The sequence below is a fragment of the Protopterus annectens genome, chromosome 8.part0, assembly GCF_019279795.1.
Source record: "Protopterus annectens isolate FY-2018-M chromosome 8.part0, PAN1.0, whole genome shotgun sequence".
NCBI lineage: Eukaryota > Metazoa > Chordata > Ceratodontiformes > Protopteridae > Protopterus > Protopterus annectens.
In genome coordinates this window covers 1378285980-1378313689 of record NC_056741.1, presented here as the reverse complement: position 1 = coordinate 1378313689, position 27710 = coordinate 1378285980, and the positions used below count along the sequence as shown (strand labels likewise).

Genomic DNA, 27710 nt, shown 5'->3' with positions numbered 1-27710 from the left:
GTAAAGCCAGCTCTGGATTTAGAGAAAATTGGCAAATGGTAATGCTTGGTGAAAGTATGTACACCAGGTAGCAGCTTCTAGGATGTCCCTGGTAGGGACGCCTATGAGAAAGGCTGTAGAGGTAGATGCAGCCCTGGTTGAGTAGGGTCTGATCCCCTGTGGGAAAGGTTTTCCATATTGCTTGTAACAGAAATGAATGCATTGGCTAGTCCATTTGGAAATGGTTTGCCTTGAAATAGCCTTCCCCTCTGCCCCTGCAGCAAATGCCACCAGCAGTTGTTCAGATTTCCTTTGAGGTTTAGTCCTGTCCAAGTAAAATCTAAGTTGTCTGTGCACATCTAAGGAGTGCAGAATCCGTTCCCCTTTGTTCTGTGGATTAGGAAAGAAAGTTGGCAGATGAATGGACTGATTAAGGGCCACACTGGATATCACCTTCGGCATGAACGAGGGATTGGTCCTGAGGGACACCCTGTCCGCATGAAAGGCTCCCACTGCCATAAGGGCCTGTAATTCAGATACTCTTCTTGCTGAAGTCATTGCTAAAAGGAAGGCTGTTTTCCAAGAAAGGAATTTTAAGTCTGCAGTAGCAGCTGGCCCGAAAGGAGGAAGAGTGAGTTTCTCCAATACAAAGTTAAGGTCCCAGGCTGGAGTTGAAGCTCTTCTTGGTGGTTGTAAATTTTTGGCCCCTCTGAGGGGCTGTTTGAGCAGTGAATGAGAGAAGAGGGGAAGGTTTTGTGTTATAATGAGCTGAAATGGCTTAGGCGTGAATTTTGATGAAGGAGAAAGAAAGACCCTTGTGAAGCATCTCAGTTAAGTATTGTAAAATCTGAGGTAAATTTGGCACTGCTGTGCTCATCCCTTGAGATTGGTTACAGGCACAGAATCTTTTCCATTTTTCAGCATAACATTTTCTAGTACTAGGCCTCCTTGCCTCTAAAATGATATCCATCACTGGTTTACTGAGGGATGGTTAAGGAGAGATTAGGTAATTAGCCAGGCTGCTAGGTTCAGTGTTCGAAGCTGAGGGTGCAGAATCTGGTTCTCCTGCTGAGACAATAGGGTAGGAGTCTGAGGCAGGTGCCATGGGGCCAACAGTGACACACTGTGCAAGAGGGGGTACACCAGTGTTGGCGTGACCAGTCTGGTGCAATCAGAATCGATCTTGGTTTTTCTTGTTTGATCTTTAGTAATACTTTGGAGAGCAGAGGTAGAGGAGGAAAGGCATAAACTGATAGGTTTTTCCGGCTGAAGGACATCCACTTTCCAAGCTTGTGTGTGGGGGGCCCTTGTGCAAAATTTGTCCAGTTGATAGTTCTGGGGGGAGGCAAACAGGTCTATATCTGGGCTCCCCCATTTGCTTGTCAACATGTTGAAAATCCTTGGTTCCAGTTTCCACTCGTGTGGGTCCATGAGGTTTCTGCTTAGTTCGTCTGCCAGTGTATTTAGTTTTCCTGGCAGGAATTGAACTTGTAGATGCACTTGGTAGCTCAGGGCTGTGTTCCACAATGCCATGGCTAGTCTACAGAGGGGGTAAGAATGTGTACCCCCCTGCTTATTTATGTACCACAAAATAGTGGTGTTGTCCGTCTTTACCAATAATTGTCCTGGAAGAATGTGGTCCTTGAAGGCTGTCAGAGCATTCTGTACAGCTAACATTTCTTTTTGATTGATATGCAGGTGCATTTGACTTGGGTTCCATTTGCCCTGAATGCACTTGCCTACCAGTTGAGCCCCCCATGCATAGTCTGATGTGTCTGTTGTTAGGGTTTGGGTGGCAGGGGGTAGTGTGAATGGTAGTCCCTTGTTCTTGGTGGCAGGCCTCTGCCCACCAAAAGAACTCTAGGCATAGGCAAGGTATGACAGGAATCATTGCTTCTAGATCTTGAGAATGTTGACACCATAGGCTTTTTAGATACCACTGTAGTTTCCTCATATGCAGTCTTGCATATGGAATTAGAAGAATGCAGGAGGCCATGAACCCCAAGGCTTGCAGATAGCAGGGTTTTTGTGGCCACTTGTTTGAAGTAGGTTGTGAAATGAATTTGTTTCTCTGGCGTGAGGAAAGCCATCTGGGAAGTTGTATTCAAGCTTGCTCCCAGGAATATAATTTGTTGACAGGGTACCAGGTGTGATTTCTTTTCATTTACAGTGTACCCCAGACAAGTTAGCACCCTTTGCACAAAGGCCAGATGATTCAAAAGTATGTCCTTGCTTTCTGCCTGAATTAGACAATCATCCAGGTATGGGTATATCTGAATATTTCTTTGCCTGCAAAATGCAATGACTGGAGCTAGGCACTTTGTGAATACCCTGGGCACAGTAGATAAGCCAAAGGGCAGTGCAGAGAACTGACAGTGCATGTAGCCTGCTTTGAAGCGTAGGTATGTTCTGCAAAAGTCCCTGACGGGAATGTGCAGATATGCTTCCATTAAATCTAGTGTTGCCAACCAGGCGTCTCTGCCTAGCATAGGGAGCAACTAGTGAAGAGTCAGCATCTTGAACTTTGGAATCACCAAAAAGGTATTTAGAGTAGACAGGTCCAGGATAGGATGCCATGAACAGTCTTTTCTGGGTACCAGGAAAAGTCTTGAGTAGAAACCTTGTCCCTTTTCCTCTTCTGGTACCAACTGAATAGCCCCCATGCTTAAAAGAGAAAGTACTTGCTTTTGGGCCTCTGTCCACTGATTTTGGGGGTAGATCTGGCCACCCGCTTGATGTTGGTAACGTGTGGAAGTGAAATCTGTATTCCTGGGACACTATATTTAAAACCCATTTGTCCTGGGTAATGAGTTCCCAGTTCTTTGCATGAAGAGCAATCTTTCCCCCCCAAAGGGGAAGTCAGTTGAGAAGTGCTTGGAAGTTTTAAAAAGAAGTCATTGAGACAGTTTACCATAGGGTGGAGTTTTATTACTCCCAGATTTGGAAGTAGAGGCCCCCCACTGCTTAGGCCTGTGCGTACCCTAGGACTGAAGCCTGGGAGCTCTGCTGGATCTGGGTTTGGACTGAGAAGGTCTGGAAGAGGCAGGAAAGGACCAATTCTTGGAAGGCCAATGCCTACTAAATCTAGGAGGTTGTACTTGTAAAAAATCTTTAACAGTTTGCATAGATTTAGCTTTTTCCTCCATCTTTTTAAGAACTTCTTCTGCCTTGTTGTCAAACAGGTGGTCCTGGTTTAAGGAAGCATCCAGTAATTTCGCTTTAACATGACCTGGCAAGGATTGCTCCTTAAGCTAAGCATGCCTTCTAAGTACAGACCCAGTTACAGCAGCCTTGCAAGATGCCTCTAGTGAATCAAATCCACATTGCAAAGTATGTTTTCCAACTTTTTCAGCTGATTGCTGTAAATCCTTATTTTCAGCACAATCAGGAATCATCATTTTCTGTTTAAGCAATCCAATAATATGCTGCTGATACTTTAACATATGAAACTGGCAGTTTAAGGCCCTGATGGCCAAAGTTGCAGAAGTGTATACCTTCTTACCCCATCTATCCAGCGCCCTGGAGTCTCTATCAGAGGGGGTAGGATTTTTGGCAGTAGTAGCTTTAATGCCCTTGAGTCCCTGTGAAATGGTCTCAGGATCCGCAGTAGGATTTTTAAACAGGAACTTGTGAGAGTCAGGGACGCTGTAATATCTATCAGGTTTTCTAGGAGCAGGAGGTAAAGAGACAGGTGCCAAGCTAGATTCCGAAAAGGCATCATCAACAATGATTAGTACAGGAGGTATGGCTAAAGGCCTGTGCTGTGGCAGGAGTAAGAAATCCCTAAGCCTCTTTTTAGAATCAGAGAAATCCTGACTTTCCCAACGAAAATGCTCCCTGAGAATATGCAAGGTTTCACCAAAAGAGAAAGCCTCATAAGTAGATAAGGGTAACTCCTAGTCATCAGAGGAAACAGAAAATTCAGAATCCTGGTCAGAAGTATCATAAGCAAACTCAGTCCTAGGTCTCAGAGGGGGAAGGCAGGCTTCCCCTAATTAAAGTACTAAGGTCTTCAGCCATTCTTATCATTTGTTTTTTAGGCATAGAAGCCTGACCATGCGGTCTGGGCATCAGTTTTCTAGGCATGGTTCGAGTTTTAGGCCTTGAAGAAGAAGATGGCATCGGTTTAATATGCAAGTCAGTAGGCCTGAATACACCCTTAGAAGCTGGTGCCTGCACAGTGGCTCCAGACCCATCCAAGGTAGATACATCTGCAGGCTCCACAGTTGAAGCATCTCGCGGCATACCGGACTCCGAATGGGTCTTAGTACAGGCCTGCAAATCTGAAGTAGCGGGCATCAGGGGCTGCGAAATAGCCTCAATGAGTACAGGTGAACTTGCGACTGGCTTAGAAGAAGCATTGTCGACAGCTATGGACCTAGGCAGCCTGTCTGTCTTCATCTTTGCATTTTTTTGGAATGTCGGTAGTCGGATGGCTTACCGAAGACATATCAGGATAATTGAACAGAGCACCAAAATATTTAGAGGTGAAAATATACCAACGACGGATAGTTCATGGTTTAAATAAGGCACAAAATCAACAGCGAGGTACGTTGTGGTCAGGGCCTAGGCAAGGAATACAGTACGAATGAAAATCTTTATGAGGTATTTGCTTTCCACAAGTAATGCAATTATTTACTTTTACTGACATCGATTTAGAGCAAGAAAGAGATTCCCCAACAGGGTACTTAGCTTTTAGTTGAAGACATCAGTTCTGAAACTCGAAAACGAAAATTTCAGGAGTCAGCCGACCGACACTTGCAAACTGCTTCTGCTTCGGTCACTGCACGGCAAGAAAGACAGGGGTAATGGCACTAGCTGCATGTTTTATACCCCTGATGACCTGACGTCATGGAAGAAGGGACAGCAACCGACGCAAGACCCAAGACATTGTTAATCAGGCCAACTGAGGGCTACTGCAAGCAGATAACCCAAAAGTGATGACTGCAACAGTGAAACACGAATAACATCTTCATTCCCCCTGCAAAACTATTTTCATGCTGTTAAAGCAGTAGTAGTACTCACACAATAGTTGTGATGCATTAGCAAAAATGCAGTCGACACTTACTGTATAGTCCAGTGAGGACTGATTCACTGAAGACCGTCTAATCAAACAAAACTATTATTCTGTTTAGTTTTCTGTAAGGTGCTTTGCTTCCCTCCACATGGCTCAGGCAGAAAGAGATACTCTGCACCCACCTAATCTGTACAACAAACTCTGAATTTAGCAAAAATTGAAATAGGTCATAATGCAAATAGACTGAATACTTTGGTTGGCTGGCAAGTCCAAAATGATCTTCAGTGAGTCAGTCCTTTAAAACTGAGCACTTACTGGTCTACGGCATGTAGTGCTATTAGAATAAGGTACATATATTAAACGTACCAAGGGAAAATTGTTTTACCACCAGAGTGGTGCACCTTGCTCTATGTGATACGTGCAACGGATTCTATGTTGGGAAAACAGAGAGGGCGTTGAAAAGCAGAATCTATGAGCACGTACATGATGTTAAAAACAAGAAGGATACAAGTGCATTACATAGGCATTCCCTCACTTGTTCTAATTTTAAAGGTTTTAAATTTGGTATTTTGGATACTATGGACATAGATTTTTTTTTTGGGGGGGGGGTGACTGGTAGAATTTATTAACTAAAAAAGAGCTGGTTTGGCAACTCAGACTAATTTTCCACCAGGTATAAATGATTCCTTGACCATACTTCCAGCCCTGAAAGAAAAATCTATGAAGCTAAGTATTTTAACATTTTTACATGCATCACTGTGTCTGCATTTTTAAACACATTCTGAAGATATTTAATATATAACAGTGTTTTATTTGTAAAAAGCTAAGTTGGCTTAATATTAACATCCTGTGCATTTAATACTGCTCATGTGACTTTTTTGACAATACCATTGGCTCAATTTTATCTATTATGTAACATGTACTGGTATAAAAATGGTTCTTGAATCAGTGTGCTTTATTCTGATGAAGTCTTCTATGTGAAAGACGAAAGCGCTTAATCTTGGTGTGTTTTTACTGCAATAAACGGAGTTTGTATACAGGCTTGTTTGGTGCGTTTTACATTTGGTTCCTGTTATTCACACTGCACCAGATATTTGTATTATACCAAGGGAAGAGTTAAACAAAAAACCCTAAAAGATTAATAAATAATGTCACTAATTTGGTTACTATGCACTTCATTCAGATTTGTTAAATTCAGGTCACAGGTTTTCAGTTCATGTTACTTTTCTATGCAGAGAGGAATACAGGTTCATAGGTCAATATTAGGCTGTTAATCCAGAGGACCATTAGTTGCCTAGCCACAATACCCTAAATTGTTGCTACCCATGGACATGGTTAATTTATAGCCAGCTTCAATTGCTTTCAATAAAGTATGGAGCTATGACTGTATTAATTAAAACAGGAAGTAAAAGGCAGATTTGGATTTCATACCAGAAAACTTTACTACTGAATGACAAAATATAAGAGTACTATAGTGAAAATGCGGAGTAAAACTGTAATCAGCATTCATTTCATGCATAAGCGTATCAAGTGTTTTATCAAGATAAAAAAATGCTGAATAACTGATTTAAATAGTTAAATGGCATATAAATAAGAGTTAACATTCACATAATCTTTTTTTGGTTAAAGGAAATGACTTGATTTTACCAAAGGCAATGGGAGAAATACTGCATTTAGTCCTTATTTATTTTATTTATTTATTTATTTAAATTTATTGACCGGGAGTGTTCGAATGGACGTAGGTCCATTTTCAGCGGAGGCCCGGGGAGAAAAGCTCCACAGTTAAAATAAACAGACAGTATTTACATTGGATTACATAGTGATTAACAATTTACATAGCAATTACTTACAACATATTTACAGATGAAGAACATAGTACATCAGTAGAAAACCCTGTGAAGTGCATACCAGACATTAACAAATGTTACAAGAAGTTCGTGCTGTATAATAAGTACTGGCTTATGAGCATCTGAGCTTGCTATAATCAAGGTAGTTAGTGGAGTAGAAAGAAAGGTAGTGGTTGAATGGGGTGGATGATGATAGAGTGGGAGTTGCAAGGGCACAGCCAGCATGTTTTTAGTTGTGCTTTTAGTAAAGTGTTGAAGTGGGTGCATGATGGTATGGAGGTAATTGTGGGTGGGAGTGAGTTCCATAATTTGGCTATGGCGCAAGAGAATAGTGCTTCACCAGCAGAGTTATTGGCTTTAGTGATCTGCAAGTGATTTTTGCTGCTGGATCTTAGTGGTCTGGTGGTGCGATAGGGTTGGAGTAGATTCTGGAGGGATGGGACATTTAGTGGATGGTTTACTAGTCTGTGGGCGAGTGAGAGTTGATACCATTGAAGGAGGTGAGGGAGTTCAAGCCAGCCCAGTTCAGCAAGTGAGAGACAGTGGTGACTATGGTAGGATGCCCCTGTGGCGAATTTGGCGATTTTGTTGTAGCAGGTCTCTAGCTTGTTTAGATCACATTGCCTTAGGTTGGTATATATTGGAGAGGCATAAAGTAGGGTGGAGATAAGGTGGGAATTTGCTACTGAAATCTTTGCTGCTTTGGTGAGAAATTGCTTATTTCTGTATAACGCTCCTAGTTTTTTGTGGACTTTTTTTATAGTCATGGATATGTGAATGTCAAATTTTAGTTTATTGTCTATTTCCACTCCTAGCAATTTGGTATGTTCAGTTAGGTACATAGTGGTGTTGTCTTTTGCCGTGATGTCAAAGTGAGAGTTGTTTTGAGTATGTTTGGTGGGTTGGAAGATGAGTAGTTTAGTTTTGTTTGGGTTGAGTATTAATCGGGCATTGGATAACCATGTTTCAACAGAGGAAAAGCCTTCCTGTGTGACTTTTTGCAGTTTTGGTAGGGACTGGGCTGAGCAGATGATGGTCGAGTCATCTGCATATTGTATGAGTGTGCCATGTTTGGTGGCAGAGGCTAGATTATTGGTGCAAACCGAGAAGAGTAGGGGTCCAAGGATGGATCCTTGGGGAACCCCTATGGAGACAGGTAGTTGGGAAGATATGTCATTCTGCCATACAATGGATTGTTGGCGGTCAGACAGGTAACTCAAACCAGTTGGTGACCGATTGTGAGAAGGATAGATTATTGAGGACAGAGATAAGTTGTTTGTGTGGGACCATGTCAAATGCTTTAGATAGGTCTAGGAAAGTAGCAGAGGAGAGATAGCCATTGTTTTTATGCTGAAGGATAGTGTTAGTAAAGGAGAGTAAGGCAGTGGTGGTGCTATGGTTTGGTCGGAAACCATGCTGAGTACTGGAAAGGAGGTTGTTAGTAAGGAGGTAGTCTGAGACCTGAGAGCGTATGCATCTCTCTAGTATTTTGGAGAGTGGAGAGAAAATAGCTATGGGGTGGTAATTGGTTAGTTCTGTGGAGGGTCCGCCTTTGTGGAGGGGAATTATATGCAATACTTTTCACAGTGTGGGAACGTAACTTTCTGACAGAGATCGGTTAATCAAGATAGATACTGGGTAGGCCAGAGCATCAGCTGCGATTTGTAGGTATTCACTTGGGAGGCTGTCTGCTGCTAATTTGGTGGGTTTAAGTTTAGTTAAGAGTTTTTTTATGTTGGCGGTAGGTACAGGAGAAAAAGAGAAGGCAGTGGGGAGATTACTAGTTGAAGGTGTGGGTTGGAAGGGAGGGGGGTTGTGTTGTTTAGCTAGTGATAGTATGGTTTGGGTGAAGTGTGTGTTGAATGAGGAAGCAATATTTTCTGAGGCGTGAGGGATGTTAGGAGGGGGGGTACTGACTTTACCTGGGTGGAGGATGGAGTTTATGGAGGACCAGAATTGTTTGGGGCTGTGTTGTGAGGAGTCTAGGGCAGACTGGTAGTATTGGGATTTGTCCTGTTTTATCAGCTTTTTGACTCTATTGCGTAGTTCTAGGAATTTCTGTCTAGCTGAGGTGGTTTTGGTTTTGCGCCAGTGCTCCCAGGCTTTATCCCTGTTTTTCATTTCTGACTTAGTGGTTTTCTGTAGCCATGGGGAGGGTTGTGCTTTGGTTCTGGAGAATCTTATGGGGGCATGGTAATTAAGGATGTTCAGGAAGGTCGTATTAAAAAATTCAACTGCATCATCGAGACTGAGGTACTTTAGAGGATGCCAGTTACATTCTTTGAGGGATGAGATGAATGTGAGTGGGTTAAAGTTTAGTTTTTTACGTATTTGACGGTAGATGACAGGTTTAGCTTGGTACAGGTATTTTTTGAGTAGGAATGTTGGGGAGTGATCACTGAGGCTATCTGATAAGCAGCCTGTTATATATGACTGGGGGCTCTTACTGACTAGTATCCAATCCAGGGTAGTGTGCTTGCTGGAGTTTTTATTTATCCTGGTTGGTGACTGGACTAGTTGAGTGAAGCCATGAAGGTGTACATGATGGGTTGGATTGTTGCCAGAACAGGATTGCCAGTCAATATTGAAATCACCTAAGATGATAGTTTATTGGGGGAGATGGTGGGTAGACCAGCTGAAGAGGTTTTCTAGGAGAGGGATGTTTTGGCCAGGTGGGAAATAGCATCCAATTATGTTGATGGTTTTGTTTTGGTTAATTTTGAGGTTGGTATATATTATTTCTTCATTGCCTATTTGTGGAGCTGATGATTTTAAGATCTGGATGTTTAGATCCTGTTTAAATATTACAGCTACACCACCTCTTAGTATGCCGTAACCTGTAGGGAGTATTTGCTCACTGGTAATGTGAGGTTTTAGCCAGGTTTCTGTCAGGATGACTATATCTGGGGAGTACAAGTATATGGTGGCATGGAGTTCATGGACTTTGTTGGATATACTTCTAATATTTAGGCATAGTATAAGGAAGTCACTACTTCGCTTTCTATTGGCTGTAATATGGGAGAAGTTGTGGTTTCTAGTCTGATTATGAAGATTGGGGTTGGAGATGGTAGGGCCAGGGTTGGGGTGGATGTCTCCACTTAGGGCTAGTTTTGATAAGCATGAGATTATTAGTTTTCTCAGTTTTTGAATGTGTTTGATTATAAGGGAAACTTTATGATTGTGCTCTGTGGGTAATAGGTATGGTGGGAGGGTTACTATGTGAAGTTGTAGGGATGCTTTATGTTTGAGTAATATAGTTGGTAGAATATGTGGGGGGTGCATAGGGATGGTTCTTGAGCTGGTGGGAGGGGAGCTGAGTGTGGGTGAGACATGAGTGGTGGTGTGAGTAGTAGTACAGTGGTAGTGGTTGAGTGGGGGAATGATGGAGCTTTGGTAGGATGTAAGATATGCAAGGAGAGTGCATGCAGTGAGCATAGGAAAGGTATGCTTGTACATGTTAGCTGAGGTGTGATAGTAGTGGGAAGATGGAGGAGGTAGTGTTGGGTTAGAGCTGTGGTTGGCTATTAGAAAGATGGGAGGGGTTTGAGTGTAATAAAGGTGGGACGACCGGGGGCGGGAGGGGAGCGAAGCGGGTACAGACCCTGTTAGTTGCTCGTATGAGGGGCTGGAAACAATCACAAAGCAAAGACAAGTATGTGTTAAGAAACAATCACAATTGACCAAGGACTGCTCTGAAACTGTAAGTCATTGACTGCTCTGAAACTGTAGTCCTTGCTAAAAATCTGTATTTAGAATTCTAGTACTTAGTTTTTTGCAGCAGTAACCTATTATCCAAGTCATTCTCTCAAATTAATGACACAAAAAAATAAATAAATGTACAACCAAGCCATTTTTAAACGCAACTTTAATATATAATTAATTAACATGCCCTGCTATACACCCCTTACCTTTACACATGGTTTTACTTACAAAAAAAAAAAGAATGCAAATCTATATAAACCAAATACTAGTACAGCTGTATTAGGAAGTCTGATGTAATCAGCATTCCTAACAACTCTACAATTTCCACAAAAAAAGATTACTCTTTCAGAAATATAATATGAATATCATAATTTTTCTGAATTAACATATCACTAGTATTGCAAGTTTCCTCATATACTATATGTGGTTCACTTCCCATGAAAAGCAACACATGTATGTTTTTAAAATGGTCTTTGTCTTTTAAATGTGGTACAACAGCCAATATATATGCAGAAAATGCATATTTTGTAATAACATATGCAATCACTGCTCTGTTACTGTTTTCAGTAAATACAATTCACCTTTACAATTATTACCAAACCTGTGCTCTTCTATCATATATTTGTGGGGCAAACGTTTAGGGAAAATCCACTATCCAGACTTCTAGCATACTGAGAATACAATTTTCTTTTAGGCGTAGCTAGTGCTTACAGATCTAAACTGACCTCAATACCCAGTTTTTATTTGAGAATCACAACTCCATATCATACTAACTCATTTTTATCTTTATCGTTACCAACAACAGTAACCGCAATACAAGTAAGCTGTACCAACCTTTTTGACTGGCATTCAAAATGGCCAGAAATGCATTAAAAAAGGGATAATTAGTAGGTCATATAGAGTATTGCACAACAGGAATATATCAGAGGAGGTTAGAGAAGACTGGGAAGAGAGACTGGATATACAATTCACAAGGAAACAATGGAAGACACTATGTATGGCTCCCAAACATGCAAAGTCTAGATGATTTAGGATCTTTGTTTGGAAGTGTTTGCACAGGTATTTTTATACCCCAAATAAACTCAGAAGAATTTTTGCTCAGGTAGATGGCAAATGTAGGAGATGTCATGGGGAGGAAAGAGGTAACTGGGAACATGTTTTGGAAGTCTAATGAGTTGGCAGACTTCAAAATTTCCCCACAGAGTACTGTCAGAAATAGTGGGTAAGCAAATGGGTGTAACAGAGGAAATTATTTTTTTCATCTGGCATACAGGATTGGAATTGCCAAGATACAGTAAGCCCTTGCTAAGTTTAATTCTGGTGGCTGCCAGAAAAAGCAGTAACTAGAAAATGCAACTCATAATCTAAACCAACTGCATTTGAAGTATTAAATATTATAACAGATATAAAAGAACTGGAAGTAAGGACTTTAGAAAATGGTAGGAACAATTTGTTTAAAAAACTTAAGAAACCTGAATGAAAAAAGGACAGAAATGCAAATAATAACTTATGAGTGTCCCTTCACATAAATAAATCTTCAGCAATCACATTTATATCCCACTCTATCAGATGTGAATGGATTTTTATCGATGAAAAATCACCCTTTTTGTATGCACCAGTGGCCTAGAGGGGTGAAGCCCTGATTACAGCCCAGGCAATCTGAATTCCACTAGCAGCTCGGACACTTAACACAGGCAGGATAGGTATGCCCATCCTAAGGAAAGACAGTGGTCCCCACCTGGCTTTACTGCTGCTCTGATGGCAGGGCCTCGGTTCGAGAGCAATTACCTCTCATGATGTGTGCAGCCAGCACTAAGAAGATGTCAGCATGGCCAACCAAGACAGTGATAATAGCCCCTCTTGGTGGGGGGGTGCATGAAATGGAGGCACAGGTGACCCTTGCAGTGACACAATTGCTGACATTACCACCAGGAGAGGGTTTAGATAATTAAAAACAAAACAGAAAGAGCTCTGGTTTCTGTGAATGCAGTGACAGCACAATGCACCCCCATGGCTGCCTGGATGATGGCCCTACACAGACATTGTATGTTTGATAAGGGAGTGGTTTGATGGTCAGCAGACTTACATACAAAATGACAAAAATATACTCATAGTCTTACAGAGAAATGTTTACATGACTGGGTGCCACTATTGCAACTAACGCCATTCTCCAAATCTTGGTTCGATTACTAATAAAATTACATTATACTGTAGAACGTGGGGGGGGGGGGGGGTTGCACTTCACTGGGACCATCATTCACAACCATTCTCATAACTACCATGCAACTTAATCATTACACCAAACAATGCATGCTGATGCCCAACCCTGTACTAGCAGGTCATACATTCTGATTTACTGTGTGTTATCGGAGCCATTTCATATGGATATATTTGTTTAACACTTATGCATTCATAACAGTCTGTGCAAATTACATTCAGCAGTTTGTCCACCATGAACGGAGCTTTTTTTTGACGGAGGCTGACAGAATCCCAGAGCTGTATCAAGCAGGTAAGAAAGTTAAAGCAGCATAGTTGATGTTACAAAATGCAGCCCTCAGTGAAGATTCACATTCAGAACCTAGCTCGTCTACCATCCATTACCAAACAGTACACTTACACATCTCATTAAACTTAAACGTTACCTTTCCTATCAATAATAGTTTTATGTCCCACTTAAGGAGAAAACCAACACTGATTGTTTAAATAAGAACTCGTAACAAATGTTACAGAACCTAATGCACTGTTCTGTTAGTACACAGTACCAATAAAACCCTCATGCTACAGCTTTTCCTCTTTGTCAAAAACACACACATACACACACATACACACACACACACACACACACACACACACACACACACACACACACTTATTCTGATGCCTATCAAAGCTGTTTAATATCTAAACCCTGCAAAATAAGTATACGTGTTGTTACCAAAAATATTTCCTCTGCATGTACATAACAGTATGTTTTGTCAATATTTTGGCCCAGAAACATTCTCTGGCTTTCCATTTTAACCTTGCAATAATCAGTAAGACAAAGTGAGCCACAGCCCAAGCATTTACTAAGCTAAAGACTGCAAGCTAAAGACTTGTGTGTGTCTGTTCAGATGAGTTCTTACCACATTAAGTTACAAAATGCAATTTAATGCATGACTTCTACAAAATGTCAAATTATTTATTACTGATGTAGTGTTTTTAATAATTAATTGAATGTGAGCTGATAAAATTAACTGCAGGGCTATGGTAAATCAGAAATATCCAAGTATAGGAATAGATTCTGTACTTGTACTTCCTTTGCTGAAATAGTGATTAAGCTGCATTTACACTGGGCAACTTTAGTTCCAAAAACAATGTGGTCTGTTTTAAGGACAACAGTGACTTACGTTCGTTCTCTGAGTCAGTGCATTACAAATGGAGTTTAGATCACATCTCAGTAGCAGCAGCAAACTGAAAGTAGCATCATCATATGTAGACCAGTTTAACCTACTGAAAGCAAATAATTGTTTAATTATTGAAAATGCTGAACAGTCAGTCTACAACTTAGCCTTGGGTACATCAGATAAGATCAGAAATTTGTCTGATAATGAGGCTTGCTACCAGGCCAGGATTCTAAATATAAAGAAAGCAGAACTCCAGCAATGAGAGGAGGATGGGCACTGTTGGAGATGGACAGATACATGGAGAAAACAGACAAGGGAGAAGCTGACGAACACAGCATAACAGATACTTAAAAGACTAGCTGTTATTTGATGCAAATTCTCAATGAATTCTTCAGACAGTTCACCAAGAGAAGGAGTGGCACATAATGGGAAACTGACCAAAGTTATTTCCTTGCTCAAAGAGGGCAAGGACCTTGTTCAGTAGCTACAAAAGTCATGATGATGTCTAATGGTTTGGAGAGGGGAGCTTTCAAGGTAAGGTTCAGTAGTTTTGGGTTGTACTACCCTGAGAATAGACAAGAAAAGGAAAACATGGCATGGGTCCAAAATATGATGTGAAGGAATGGCCTAGGTAAGCCGGATCGGGCAGGCAAAAAAGAACATGACCCCTAGATAAAAGGGTCTCAAATTCTGCCAAGACAAGAGAAAGTATTCCTTCAGACAGAGAGAGAGAGGGACAGTGTTCATAGGTTCATAGGTAGGTATCTGCACGAAGGCATTTATAAGCCTAGCTGGAATGTGTTGGCTTTCACCACCCCCTTAGATTAGTTCCCTGTGCCTCTGTCCAGCAGAACCATTGAAGTGATCCCTGGGGTAAACTTTCTGTTTCCCATCTATTCATCAAGGTTTCTCTTGAAGAGGGTTAGCGAGGAGCTCTGCCTAATGTAGATAGATGATGAGAATAAACTACTACACCGGTTGCCAGGGGCAAAACATAATGGCTTAATAAATATGTTGAAGAAGGTAAGGCTAAGTGGTACACCCAAGGGAAAATGGGTCAGGCACTAACAAAGTGGCAGCTACAGTAGGTACTGCCAATGTAACTTAAGCCTCCTATCAGTTAAAAGTATGTGTACAGAATCTTAATATGTTGGGGAATCAAGACATAATTCTGACTGCATTGGATGACACAGGACAACTTAGGATTCTCCAAACGACAGGAAAACATGATCAGTGACAAGAGATGGTAAAAAGAAATGGTCAGGAGTAGATAGACTTGCACAACAAAATAGCTTAAGAATGATTTGACATGCTACAAAACTGGGGAAAAAAAAACATGAAGAAATACTTTTCACAGAAAGGGTAGGAGACAGCTTTTAGACATTTTTCGAAAGGGATGGTGGGTGCTAAAAAGTAATGCATTTCAAGAATATATGAAACCATCAAGAATAAATCACTGTTGAAAGATGTGGAAGATTATTAAACTAATGCTCAAAACATTGTAACTCACCTTTGTTGCTGTAAAGACTATGATATTTTGGATATCTCGCCAAGTCAAGCAAGGCCTGACCTGAAGCATAAGTGCAATCATCCCTGCTGCTATTGGTGCAGCTGCTGATGTTCCACTGTGGCCCTCTGTGCACCCTGTGCCTTTCTGCAAATCCCAGTCAGAGGTTACCTGAAACAAGAGGCAAAATGTTATTTAACAGTGGCAATTAAAATGAATCATCATAATAAACACTGAAACAGGCAAATTCTAAGGCATGTAGCTGTCATATTTAAGGAGCACCTCCTCACAATTCACCCTCCTTTTCTCACTATAAAATGATTTTAAGAAAACTGTGAAAGACCAGTTCAGCTTTCAAAATGGTTTGCAGTCATCTTGATAACACAGCATAGGACCATCACACTATGAAGTAAAAGACCATATACAGGAGGACTACAGGACATCAGAGGAACAACTGGAGAAAGAAAGTACTGCTGCAACACTTTATTTTATTTATTTATTTTATTTTACATTTATTAACCGGGAAAGATCCAACTGGACCAGGTCCATTTTCAATGGATGCCCGGGGAGAAAAGCTCCATGTTTGACAAGAAGAATAACAAGTAAAAATAAACAAAAAATAAGCAATATAGTAAACTGTAGGACAAGTAAATAATAAGCAAAAAATACATATAAAAGAATCTAGCACAATACTTCATATAGGGTTACATGGGAATAGCAGTATCTTACAATATCTGCAGACAAAATATTACAAGAGAAGGTAGAGACTACATTTGCTATTAATAGATTGTTTACATTTTCTAGTAAGTGTACTGAGAAAAGGTAAAAGGCCAGTGTGGCTTGATAGGGAGTGTATGTAAGTGTGGATGCGCTAGTGAAAAATAATATTAAGATTGTTGTGGAGGAGTGTGGATATAGTAATTTTCAAGTAATACACGGACAGAGACAGTTTTTCCTGAGATGTGGTTTTAATAGTTTTTTAAAGTTAAAGTTTGTTGTTGTTGAGGAAATATTAGAAGGAAGGTTGTTCCATTTTTTTTAGCTATAATGTGGGAGAAAAGGGCTTTGCCAGCAGTGTTGTTTGCAGATGTGATACTTAGGAGAGGTTTGTTTGATGAGCGGAGGGGGTGACTAGGACAGTAGGAGGTTAGTAGCTGTTGTAGGGCTGGAGTTTTCTCTGGGTAGTTTATGATGTTGTAGGCATAAGCAAGATATAAGTAAGATAGTAGGTGAGGGAATTCTAGTAATTGTTTTAGTACTTGGCAGTGATGTGTTCTGAAAGGGGAGTTATTAGTAAACATGGCTATTTTATTATAACATGACTCTAAGTTTGTCCAGAAGAGATTTTTTGATATGTGTCAGTATTGGAGCAGTGTATGTAAGTGTTGATAGGAGGTGCGTTTGTGCTAGAGTGAGTCTTGCTTTGTCTGTGATGAAGTTTTTGTGTCTATAAAGGGTTCCCATTTTTTATGAACTTTCTGGATAGTTTGAGCTATGTGCAAATCAAAGGATAGGTTGTTGTCTATTTCTATCCCTAGGAGCTTTGTATGGGTGCATGGGGAAATCTTAGTTCCGTTTTTAGATAAGATGGAAAAATCATTGGGAGTAGTTTTTGTTAGGGGTGAACAAGAGAAGTTTTGTTTTGTTGGGATTTAGGATAAGTTGTATGTCTGGGATCCAAGTTTCTATAGAAGAGAATGATTCTTGGGCTTGTTCTAGCAAGATGTTGATAGATGGGGCTGTGCAGATGAGTATCGAATCATCTGCGTACTGTATTAGTGAGGCTTGTTTTGAGGCGGTATGTAAGTTGTTAGTAAAAACAGAGAACAGACGTGGGCCTAATATTGAGTCTTGTGGTACCCCTATAGAGTTTGGGGGGATAATTGATTTTGCCATTGCACTGATTGTATCATATCTGATAAATAACTTTTGAACCAGGAGATAGTGGGGGAAGTAAAGGATAGTGAGTGGAGGGTATCCAATAGTTTTGGATGTGAGACCATGTCAAATGCCTTTGACAGGTCCAAGAAGATTGCAGATACATAGTTATTGTTTCTCTGATAGTTAATTTGATTGGTAAAGGAGAGAAGGGCAGAAGTTGTACTGTGGTGAGGTCGGAAACCATGTTAGGTATGGGAGAGAAGATTGTTTGTTTACAGGTATTGCATGGTTTGGTAATGTATGCATTTCTCTAAGAGCTTGGATAGGGGGAATAGTATAGCTATAGGCCGATACTTTGAAAAGTCGTAACATTTTCCACCTTTATGTAGAGGTATAATGTAGGATATTTTCCATAGTTGAGGTACATATGCTTCTTGAATGGATCTGTTTATTAGGATTGATACTGGGTAGGATAGGGAGTCCACTGCAATTTTTAGGAATTTTGCAGGTATTCTGTCTGCTGCCAGAGTAGTGTGCGGATTTGAAGGAGTTGTTTAATTTTAGATGTAGGGACAGGTGAGAGAGAGAAAGATGGAAGATTAGTGGTACTGGATGAGGGGGTTTCAGCAATTGTGGGTGATGAGTTGCTGGAGTTTTGTATTTGGCTGGACAGAGATTGGATTGAGTTTATGAAATAACAATTAAACTGGGAAGCTATATCATTGTTGTTTTCTTTGGAGGTGGAAGGAGTGGGGGTAGTGATAGTGCCAGGTTTCAGAAGGGAGTTGATACCGTGCCAGAACTTTTGGGGTTGTTTGGGTGTTTGTTTTGTAGATCTAATAAGTAGTTTTGTTTGTCTAGTTTAGTAAACTAGATTCTCCTTTCTTAGATGAATGGGTAACTACCAATGAAAGTGAGAGGCTCTCAAAGTTGCTGAAGCTCTTCAGTGCTAGAAGTGTACATATTCTCTTGTGCAACTTTTTAAGGCACAGTCCAAAAAGAGCAAAGGGAAAATATATTCTGTCATATGAATGAAGCCTCTTCTCAGAAGCAAGCTCTGGCTCTATCAGAACTACCACCAGTGTCTGTGATTATATCTGGATGTAACTGATTTTTGTCTGGAGCTAAAATGGAACACTTTCTAATGGTCAAACACACAGAAGCATCTACAAAGTAAAGCCATTTATCTCAAAGTGAGAGGGCTTGCATAAATGATGGAATAAAAGCAGTTCCATGGCATCTAACAGAAACAAGGTAATTCACAGTGGGCAATCCATTGCAATGTGTTTTACTGAAACTATATCACTAAAACTGCAGCTCAGTGATGTCCACAATCACATTACCAGTGCTTACAGCCTTCTCAAAGTTAATGTTAAAGAAATTAGTACCATGCAAGCCGGGTGGGGGAGTCAAATCCATACATCAGTCTCTTATATGGGTCTACATTAGAACATCGAAGTTTCAGAACTTCGAATGTTCTAATATCGACCCCTAATAAGCGAAAGATGAAAATAGCGAAGTTTCAGAAAACCGAATTCTTTCCTAGGGAAAAAAATTCAGTTGTCCATTCCTGTCGCTTCGCTATTTTCAGCACTGTTGTGGAAAGTTACGGGTTGGGTTCAGGTAAGTGTGCGATTGTGTGGACATGAGGGTTAGGGCGGGTTAGGGCACGGGTCAGGTAAGTGTGCGAATGTGTGGACGTTAGGGTGGGTTAGGTGAATTAGGGTTAGGGTGTGGGTGAGGTGTGTGTGCGATAGTGACGGACCTTAGGGTTTGGGTTAAGGTAAGTGGGTAGATAGTGGTGTATGTACAGTTTAGTGTAGGGTTAGATGTAAGATTTTAGGTGTATGTGTGTGGACTGCTGTTTGTCTGGTGTGTTTGTGTTGTGTGTATGTGTTTTGGAACAGCAAATTTTTTCCCTAGGAAAAAATTTGCTGTTCTGAATTTTCAATGTTATCAGTTTTCGCTTAATAGGGGTCGATATTAGAACATTCGAAGTTCTGAAACTTCGATCTTCTAATATTGACCCTCATATTATAAGCAATCTAGTTTCAGGAATTCGTTTTGTGCAGTGGGGTTCTCCAAAGCAGTGGTCATGACAGTGCAATGTGCCAGTATTTAACTGCACTGCATTCTTAAACCGGCAACATCCATACTGCTCTTGATTTAGTGATTGCATGGTACATGGTATCTATACAGACCTAAGAGAAATGTCTGACAAGTGTGAGTGGCAGTGGCTTCATGATTCAGCCATCTGAAACAGTGTAACAATGCGACTCTCTTTCCATCCAGTCTAATACACTAAGTCAGCTGTTGTACAACCTGCACTGGAGTCGTGGCAAAAAGTTACAACCATGATATGAATCCCCAAAGAAAACCATGCAGGCCCTATGTTAATTTAAATTTTTTTATTCTTTCTAACAATGTAAGTTATACATCTGAACAATTCCTGGATGGTTAAATCTGCACATTTCTTCTATGAAATCAAGAGAATTTAAAAGTGTGTGTGTGTGTGTGTGTGTGTGTGTGTGTGTGTGTGTGTGTGTGTGTGTGTGTGTGTGTGTGTGCGCGCGTGTGCACATGTGTGTCTATGTTTACTTCTCTACCTTAAATATCATTTCCTTCCCTACCTTGAATTCCTTTATCTGGACTGCCAAACACCATCATGTTTCCTGGTTGTGATAAAATTTCCAAGAACAATTTTTCTTTAGAACATTAAAAAAAGACTTATTTGCATTTCATTAATGAGGCAGTCTTAGTGGCCACTGCCAAGTGCCTTTTTTTCAAATAAGATTTGGGAAACATTTCTATTTATCATAAACAAGGGACTAGTGTGAACATTGGCTCTAGATAATGGTCACTGCTAATGTGACACCCTGACCCCATGTGCAAAAATGAAAAAAAAAAGAAAAGGTTAAAGATGGTCAGAGACTATAATACATAACTGAGGCACACAGTGCATCATAAGCCACTAAAATTACACTGCAGCCCCATTGCAGTTCTAACATTTCAGTGAATTTGCAATATATAAACAATGTAGTTTTTATAGACTCATAGGAGATTACTAGGCTAACAGCTTAAGAGCCCTTAAAAGCCTTGCCAGCATAACCTGATTTTACCCAACATGTGGGCCTTAGGGGCAAGAAGATGGCAAAGGTTTATGCATATGCCTCGAGTATTTTGCAGACTGACACTGTCCACAAGGGATATCGATGCTACCCCCAGGTGCAAATTTGCGATTTCCCATCCATTGATCCAAACTGCATTTGAAATGGACTAGAGAAGAGCTCTGTTTAACGTGAATAGGAAGCCTGTTCCAAAGAAGGGATGATCTCTTTGACACATATCTGTCTCTCCAGCATGTTTTGTTTAAGTCACTGACTAGGTTTAGATCCATAGATCAGGTAACCCTTGTGCTGTTTGACTTGTAGATGTGTAGCAGTTCCATCAGGGCTGGATCTGTGAGTGCCTTGTAGGTTATGCATAGGTCACCCCTTAATAGTTGGTAGGAGACAGAGTAAAGGGATAGGGCTTTTAGTCTATCCGCATACAACATGTTGTTAATGCCCTGTATTTTCTTTGTGAGGATCAACTGGGGTCCCTCCAGCTGTTTTACATGCCAAGTCAAATACATGCCAAATGGTGCACTGTACTCAATTACTGGTCTAATGAGGGGGAGTACAGTGGGACTACAACTTCCTTGGATTGGGATTCCATACCATTATTTATAAGTTGTGCCACACAGAATGACTTCCTCACCACTATGGACACATGGTAGTCAAAGTTCAGGCTACGATCTATCTGTGTACCAAAATCTCTCACCTCTTAGGGGGTTTCTATTAATGTTGTAATTTGCAGAGGTCTTTTGCTTTCCAAAGGATATGATAATGCAATGCTTCTCATTTAGTGTTAGGCCATGGCTCTTGCACCAATCATATGTCTGATTTAGATCACTGTGAAGGACATCTACATCATTGGAGGATTCAATGATTGCCCCCAGCTTCCAGTCATCGACAAACTTTTGGCATTCAGAGGCCTTCCACATTAGCCTTGACTTCAGAGAAGTATATTCCAAACAGGATCCCAGCACTGAGCCCTGTGGGCACACCATTAGTAACTGACCACATACTGGATCTGGATTCATCCATTTTAACCATGTGTCCCTGTCTGTGAGGCAAATGACTGCATCTGCTGACATAGGGATGTATGCCCAGTTTTTTGAGTTTATTTATAATACCAGAGTGTGGGATTGTGTCAAATGTCTTGGCCAGGTCAAAGTAGGCAGTAATACACTGTTTTCCCCTCATCCAAGGCCTTAGTGACTTTTTCAAACAAGTCCACCATATTTAGTAGGCATGACCTGCCCTTGACAAAGCCGAACTGGGTTGGTTCCAGTGTTTGGAGGTTTCCTATGTCATTGTTTATCAGGTTCATGATTATTCTTACCATGGCCTTACATACAAGACTAGTCAAACTTATGGGTCTGTAATTACCCAGGTCAATCAATGGTCCCACTTTGTGCAAAGGGATGACTGTTGCTGTCCTCCACTCTATCAGGACAAAACAAGTCCGAGGGCTAAAGTCTGAGACCCCAACAGGACTGACAGGTCCTGATTCAAGCTGTTTTAAGAGGCAACCTGATATATTACTGAGCCTCATTGAAGCCATGTTTTTAGCTTTAGAGAGTGTTGTGGCAACCTGTTCTTTAGTAACAATTTGCGGGGGAGTGGTGGAAGGTATTTCTTCAGGGAGAACTGGACATGAAGGGGAAGTGAAATTTGAGCTGAATTTATCAGCCAGCAGATCTGCTTTACCTTTTGGACTAATTCCGCACATTGTTGGGTGTTGCCCTTAAGACTGCGGACATAATTGAAAAATGCCTTATGATTATCCTTAGCTGCTTCAGAGTCTTGACTAGTTCCCTGATTCACCTGTTCAGACTAATGAGGGACTTTTTGTTCTGTTGTGAACCCCTCTAACTTCTCAACAGGATTTTCTTTCTTCTGTTGTACAACCTATTAATACCAGGGGTCCAACAGGGTGGCTTGTTTTTGTGGTTTGACCTGGACTTATTTTGGTCTAGTACTGCTGTTTCTATGCAGTTGTTTATATGGTCATACAGAGCTTTTGTATACACCTCTGCATAGGCTTCTGCATTTTCTGAGTTTGGGGGAGCTTGGAAACTATCCAAGCAAAACGACAAAGTACCACAGCACACAGCCTCAGGACAGGAATTTTATTATAATACAGAGTAAGCACTATAAATCGCTTATTGTAAACTAGTTAGGCCGTCACCTAATAGGAGGTAGTTTGCCTTAGAAAAGTTCTGAAAGCTTTTGGAGTTTGGGGGAGTCTAGTTTTACCTTTATTTTAAGGAAGACTGCTTTGTGATCTAATCACACCAGTGAAGAAAGCACACTGGGGGTACAGTGTTCATGCATATTTGTGAGTACCAGATTTAGGATACTTATACCCCTAGTGGGGGTGCAGACTAGCTGCTCCAGAGCATTTGTGTTTACAAAGTCAAGAAATATTTGGGCCTGCATGTTTGTGGCAATGTATGACTCCCAGTTAATGGAGGGGTAGTTAAAATCACCCATGAGAATGGTATTGGGCTGGATGGACAGTGATTCTAGTAACTTCAGATATGATGTATAGGTATCCTGGTTCATGGTGGGGGACCTGTAGCTAGCAAGAATATGATAATGAATTTTTCTCATGGTTAGTTGGACATGGAGTAGCTCAAGCACATCCAATTGTTTGACCAGCCTTGGGGTGAGCTTTATGTTTGTGTAGATAGATACATCTCTGCCTTTTACGCTTTCATGTTCAGTGGGTGAGCAGAACGAATGAAAGGCTTTATAGCTATGCACAGCCGGAGTGATTTCCATGATTTTGAACCATGTTTCTGTAACTGCACAGACGTCAGCATTCTCCAGGGTGAAGAATGCTTCTAGTGAGTGCAGTTTCTTGTTGAGACTCCTAGCACTGAGCAATAACAGCTTTAGCGTGTCCTGAGTAGCTTTTGCTATGTTGGAAGGTTTGTCTGTTTGGAAATGACTAGAAATGGCACTACAGGGTTGGATAATGTTTTTACTAATATATAAAAGCCTAGTGGTGACAGGTAAATTTATATTTTGCCCATACTATCACAGTTTTAGGTCCCTTTACTGAATATCATTTTTTTTACAAAACTTGTGAATAAGAAAATACAAACTCATTTTAACTTAGCAGTAAATAGAAAGAATGACATGCATTGTAACGGTTTCAGATTAAAAATGAATAATTCATTAATTAGACAAAATTTTGAACAAAATACAGACAATATCAAGCTCAAAACTGAAAAAAAAAAAGAATGTGAAAATACAGAAAATGCAGATATATTAGGCAGCTGCCTATAACACCATCAGTAAATAAATTAACTACAGCTTTCATTTCAAAAAACAAAAATAAACAAATTTTCATCCAAAGAACTAGAGAGCACTAAAAATGAAATGTTATGTAATAAAAGGCTAAAGTTTACCAAAGATCTAAAAATAACCCATTCATTTGAACAAGTAGTAAATCAGAAAAAAATGGCTTCACTAGTTTAATTGTCATGACCATCTTTACGAAGTAAGCTAGAAAACTGTACAAATAAATAAAAGTACGCAAAATGTGAAGCATTAAATAGTTAATGACCACAGAATGCTTAGTTAGACTGAATGATCAACTTGAATTTATTACACGGCAAACATTATTGCATTTATTTATATTTTTATTTATTGACATTTGATTACTGGGAAAGACTGACTGGTGAGGAGCCCACTTTCAGCAGAGGCAAGGGGAAAAAAGCTCCAAAGTTTTACAAAACATTTTAAGAATAATAATTTCACAGTCTTTAAAAATAATATAAAACAAATACAGTTTAAACAATTATACCAAATTAGAAATAATATGAACACACTGGCTAAGAACAGATTTCATGCATTCATGACTTAATATAGTTAAGAAATTTTAGCCAGTTTATGGAGAAATTAAAGGTAAATTAGTATAATACAAACAGGAACTGCAATAACAAAGTGATAGAAAAGGTTAATGGTATATTTAGAGAGAAAGTCAAGGGAGAACATTTGATAGAGGTAAGGAAGTGAGTGAAGAAGGGAGAGTAAGGAGATGTAAGGTATCAATAGATATTTGTTCACATTTAGAGATATCATTTATCCTGGTGCTGAGCATGAACAGAGACAGCTTTTGGTTAGGAAGTCTTTCAGAATGGTTTTGAAGGATGGGAGGGTAACTGACCTGATGGATAGAGATAAAGAGCTCCAACTCTTAGCAACATGGTACAAGTACAGACTACGCCCAGAAGATTTGATAGGTTTCTGGACATACAGGAGTTTTCAGTCAATATATCATAATGCTCGACTGGGAACTGTAGAATCTTATTTAATACTAGACAAGCAGATGGATTCTGGATAATTTTACAGGTGGTAAGTAGCTGTGCATATGTTAGTTGATGGTGTAACTCAACCAATTTAAGCTTTTTAGTGCTATACAGTGGTGGGTTCTGAAAGGGATATTTCCTGCAAATTTAGCAACTTTGTTACAACACTGTTCAAGTTGTGATCTTGCGCCATAATAAGTGTAGGGATGAGATAAGTACTGGCAAGTGTAGCTTTAGTTGCATCTGTAAGAAAGTTTTTGGATGCATATATAAAACATTCCTAGTTTCTGAGTAGTTTTTATTACGCAATTTTGTTTATTCAGGTCAAATTTAAGACTATCATCCCTAATAATTTGTTATGAGAAGTGACTGCAATAGTTGTATTGTCAAGAAAGATGACTTTAATTTTTTTTTTTTTTTAATGGGAGAGGGATTTGGGAGAAAAAGTAGTAGTTTGTGTTTTAGGGTTGAGAGTGAATTGTGAGCTACAAAGATATGTCTCATTGCTGTTAATGCTTCTTGAATAATTTTTTGGAAGTGTGCCACGTTGTCAGATGTGCAAATGAGTGCGAAGTCATCTGTGTACTCTATTAAGGAGCTCTGTTGTGGGAATGTGTGGAGGATGTTGGTGAAAATGTTAAACAGGAGAGGAGGGGACCAAGGATAAAGCCTTGTGGTACACTGGTGGTGACTGGGAGGTATGGAGAGAGGGTGGAGTGACATTTTACTGACTAATACCTATTGAACCAGAAAGGGCGAACTGGAAGAGAACTAATAAAAACATCTGAAGTAGAAGTTTGCTGTGAAAACTGTTAAAGGCTTTAGACAAGTTTAGAAATAAGGAGAAGACTAGCTTGCTGCTTGCTTTATTAATAGTATCTATAGAGATTAAAAGTGTGGTGTTAGTACTACGGGAAGGACAGAAGACATGTCGTGTCAGGGGCAGGAGTTCTTCCTGCAGGAGATAATTTAGCTATTTTTTAATACATTTTTAAGCATTTTGGAAAGGGGGGATAAGACTGCTGTAGGTATAAAGTTAGTAATATCTGTTGAATTTCCACCTTTGTGCAGAAGGATAATAAGTAACTTTTTCCTGGGGGGGGGGGGATTCCTGGAATGATCTACTTATAAGGATTGAGACAAGGTAGGCAATGCTATCAGTTGCTGCTTTAAGGTATTCACTTAGAAGGTTATCAGCTGAAGTAAAGCATGGTTTGAGTTTAAAAAGAAGTTATGTACTCACCATAACGTTCCATCTGAATAGTTGTACTTCATCGGATCCGAGCCAGCAAATATTACTAGCATCAGCTCCAAGCTCCAGACCCCTTACCCATAATACACCTTCACTGCCTTCCATTCCCAGATCGCGTTTGCTGAACTTATACTTAGAACCCGACCTGATAACATACTTGTGACATATACTGCAGCCCATAGGCTGAACATGGTCCAAAGTATGGAGGAAGGAGGGAGGGATGGTTGAAGACAAATGAAGTACAACTACTCAGATGGAACGTTATGGTGAGTACATAACTTCTTTATCTGAAGTAGTTTACTTCATTTGGTCTTCAACCTGTGGGACAGGGTCCCCAGCTACTAAACTCCTGGGAGGCCCTCATGGAAGGATAATTCTGGAGCACCAAGGAGCCAAAGGATGCTCTCCTTCTAGAAGTCAAATCTAGAAGTCAAATCCAATTTGTAATGAGAAATAAACATATGAGATGAGGACCAAGTAGCAGCGGAGCAAATGTCATCCAAAGACACTCTAGACCAAAAAGCTGCAGACGTAGCCATGGACCTAGTGAAATGAGCTTTAACCTGACCTGGAGGAGACATGCCTTTGTCCTTATAGACCTGCAGGATGCATGAAGAAATCCATCTGGCTATAGTGACCTTGGAAATACATTTGCCCAAAAAGGGTCTATAGAACAAAACAAACAATTGATCAGATTTATGAAGATTTTTTTGTCCTGTGTAAAGAGAATCATAACTGTCTATGAACATCCAACATGTGCAGCTTGTATTTCATCCTGTTGGTAAAATTGGGAAAGAACAAAGGCAAATTTATAGTCTGATTGATACTAACTGGTGTCGCCACCTTAAGAAGAAAAGATGGGTTGGTTCGAAAGGAAACTCTGTCTTTATGAAATATCATGTACGGAAATTTGATGGACAAGGCCTGTAATTCTGAAACCCTTCTAGCAGAGGTAATAGCGACCAGAAAAGCTGTTTTCCATGATAGAAATTTTAGATCTACAGTTGAGGCAGGCTCAAAAGGCGGAGTGACCAGAGCTTGGAGAACCACAGTAAGGTCCCACAAGGGGACAGGGGGCGTAGCAAAAAGGTGCCTTTGATAAAGGCTTTACACAGTCTAGAAGATGCCAAGGATGCAGAATTCTCACCCACATGAAAATGAGAAATGGCAGCCAATTGAACTTTGACAGTAGAAGAACTAGCTCCATGCAGGAAAATATCAGCTAGGAAATCAAGAATAGCAGAAATAGGAGCCGTGAAAGGGTCTAAACTCCTCTGAGAGGCCCAGAAAGAAAGATGTTTCCACTTGCTGCGATAACCCTTTCTGGTTGAAGACTTATGAGCAGCTACCAAAATAGACTTAACTGAGGAGGAAAGTCCAGGAGTCCTAGCAATCACGGGAACTGGAGCAGCCACGCTGTGTGCTTCAGGCTGTCCAGACTGGGATGAGGCACCCCTGATGGGTGTGAAATCAAATCCTGAATGGAATCTAGGATCCAAGGTGGAGCCAGAAGGTGAGACCAAAGGAAGGGAAACCATACCTGGCGAGGCTAGAATGGGGCAATGAGGATCACCTTGCTCCCCAGTCGACAAGCTTTCTGCACAAACCTTGGAATGAGAGGAACTGGCGAGTAAGCATACAGAAGACCGGCAGGCCAAGCATGAAATAGAGTCTCTGGGGGACTCTCCCGGCAGGGGGTTCAGAGTGAAAAACCTG

The 27710-nt window shown here is 40.4% G+C and overlaps 1 protein-coding gene across 1 annotated transcript in view; it reads right to left on the bottom strand.

Annotated features, from left to right (window-relative positions):
- Positions 1–27710, bottom strand: part of PCSK7 (proprotein convertase subtilisin/kexin type 7) — a 1762277-nt gene that overhangs the window by 842292 nt on the left and 892275 nt on the right. The window contains exon 9 of the mRNA XM_044080959.1: positions 15439–15606. Within this exon, the coding sequence (XP_043936894.1) occupies positions 15439–15606 (168 nt within the window). The remainder of the gene's footprint in view (positions 1–15438; positions 15607–27710) is intronic.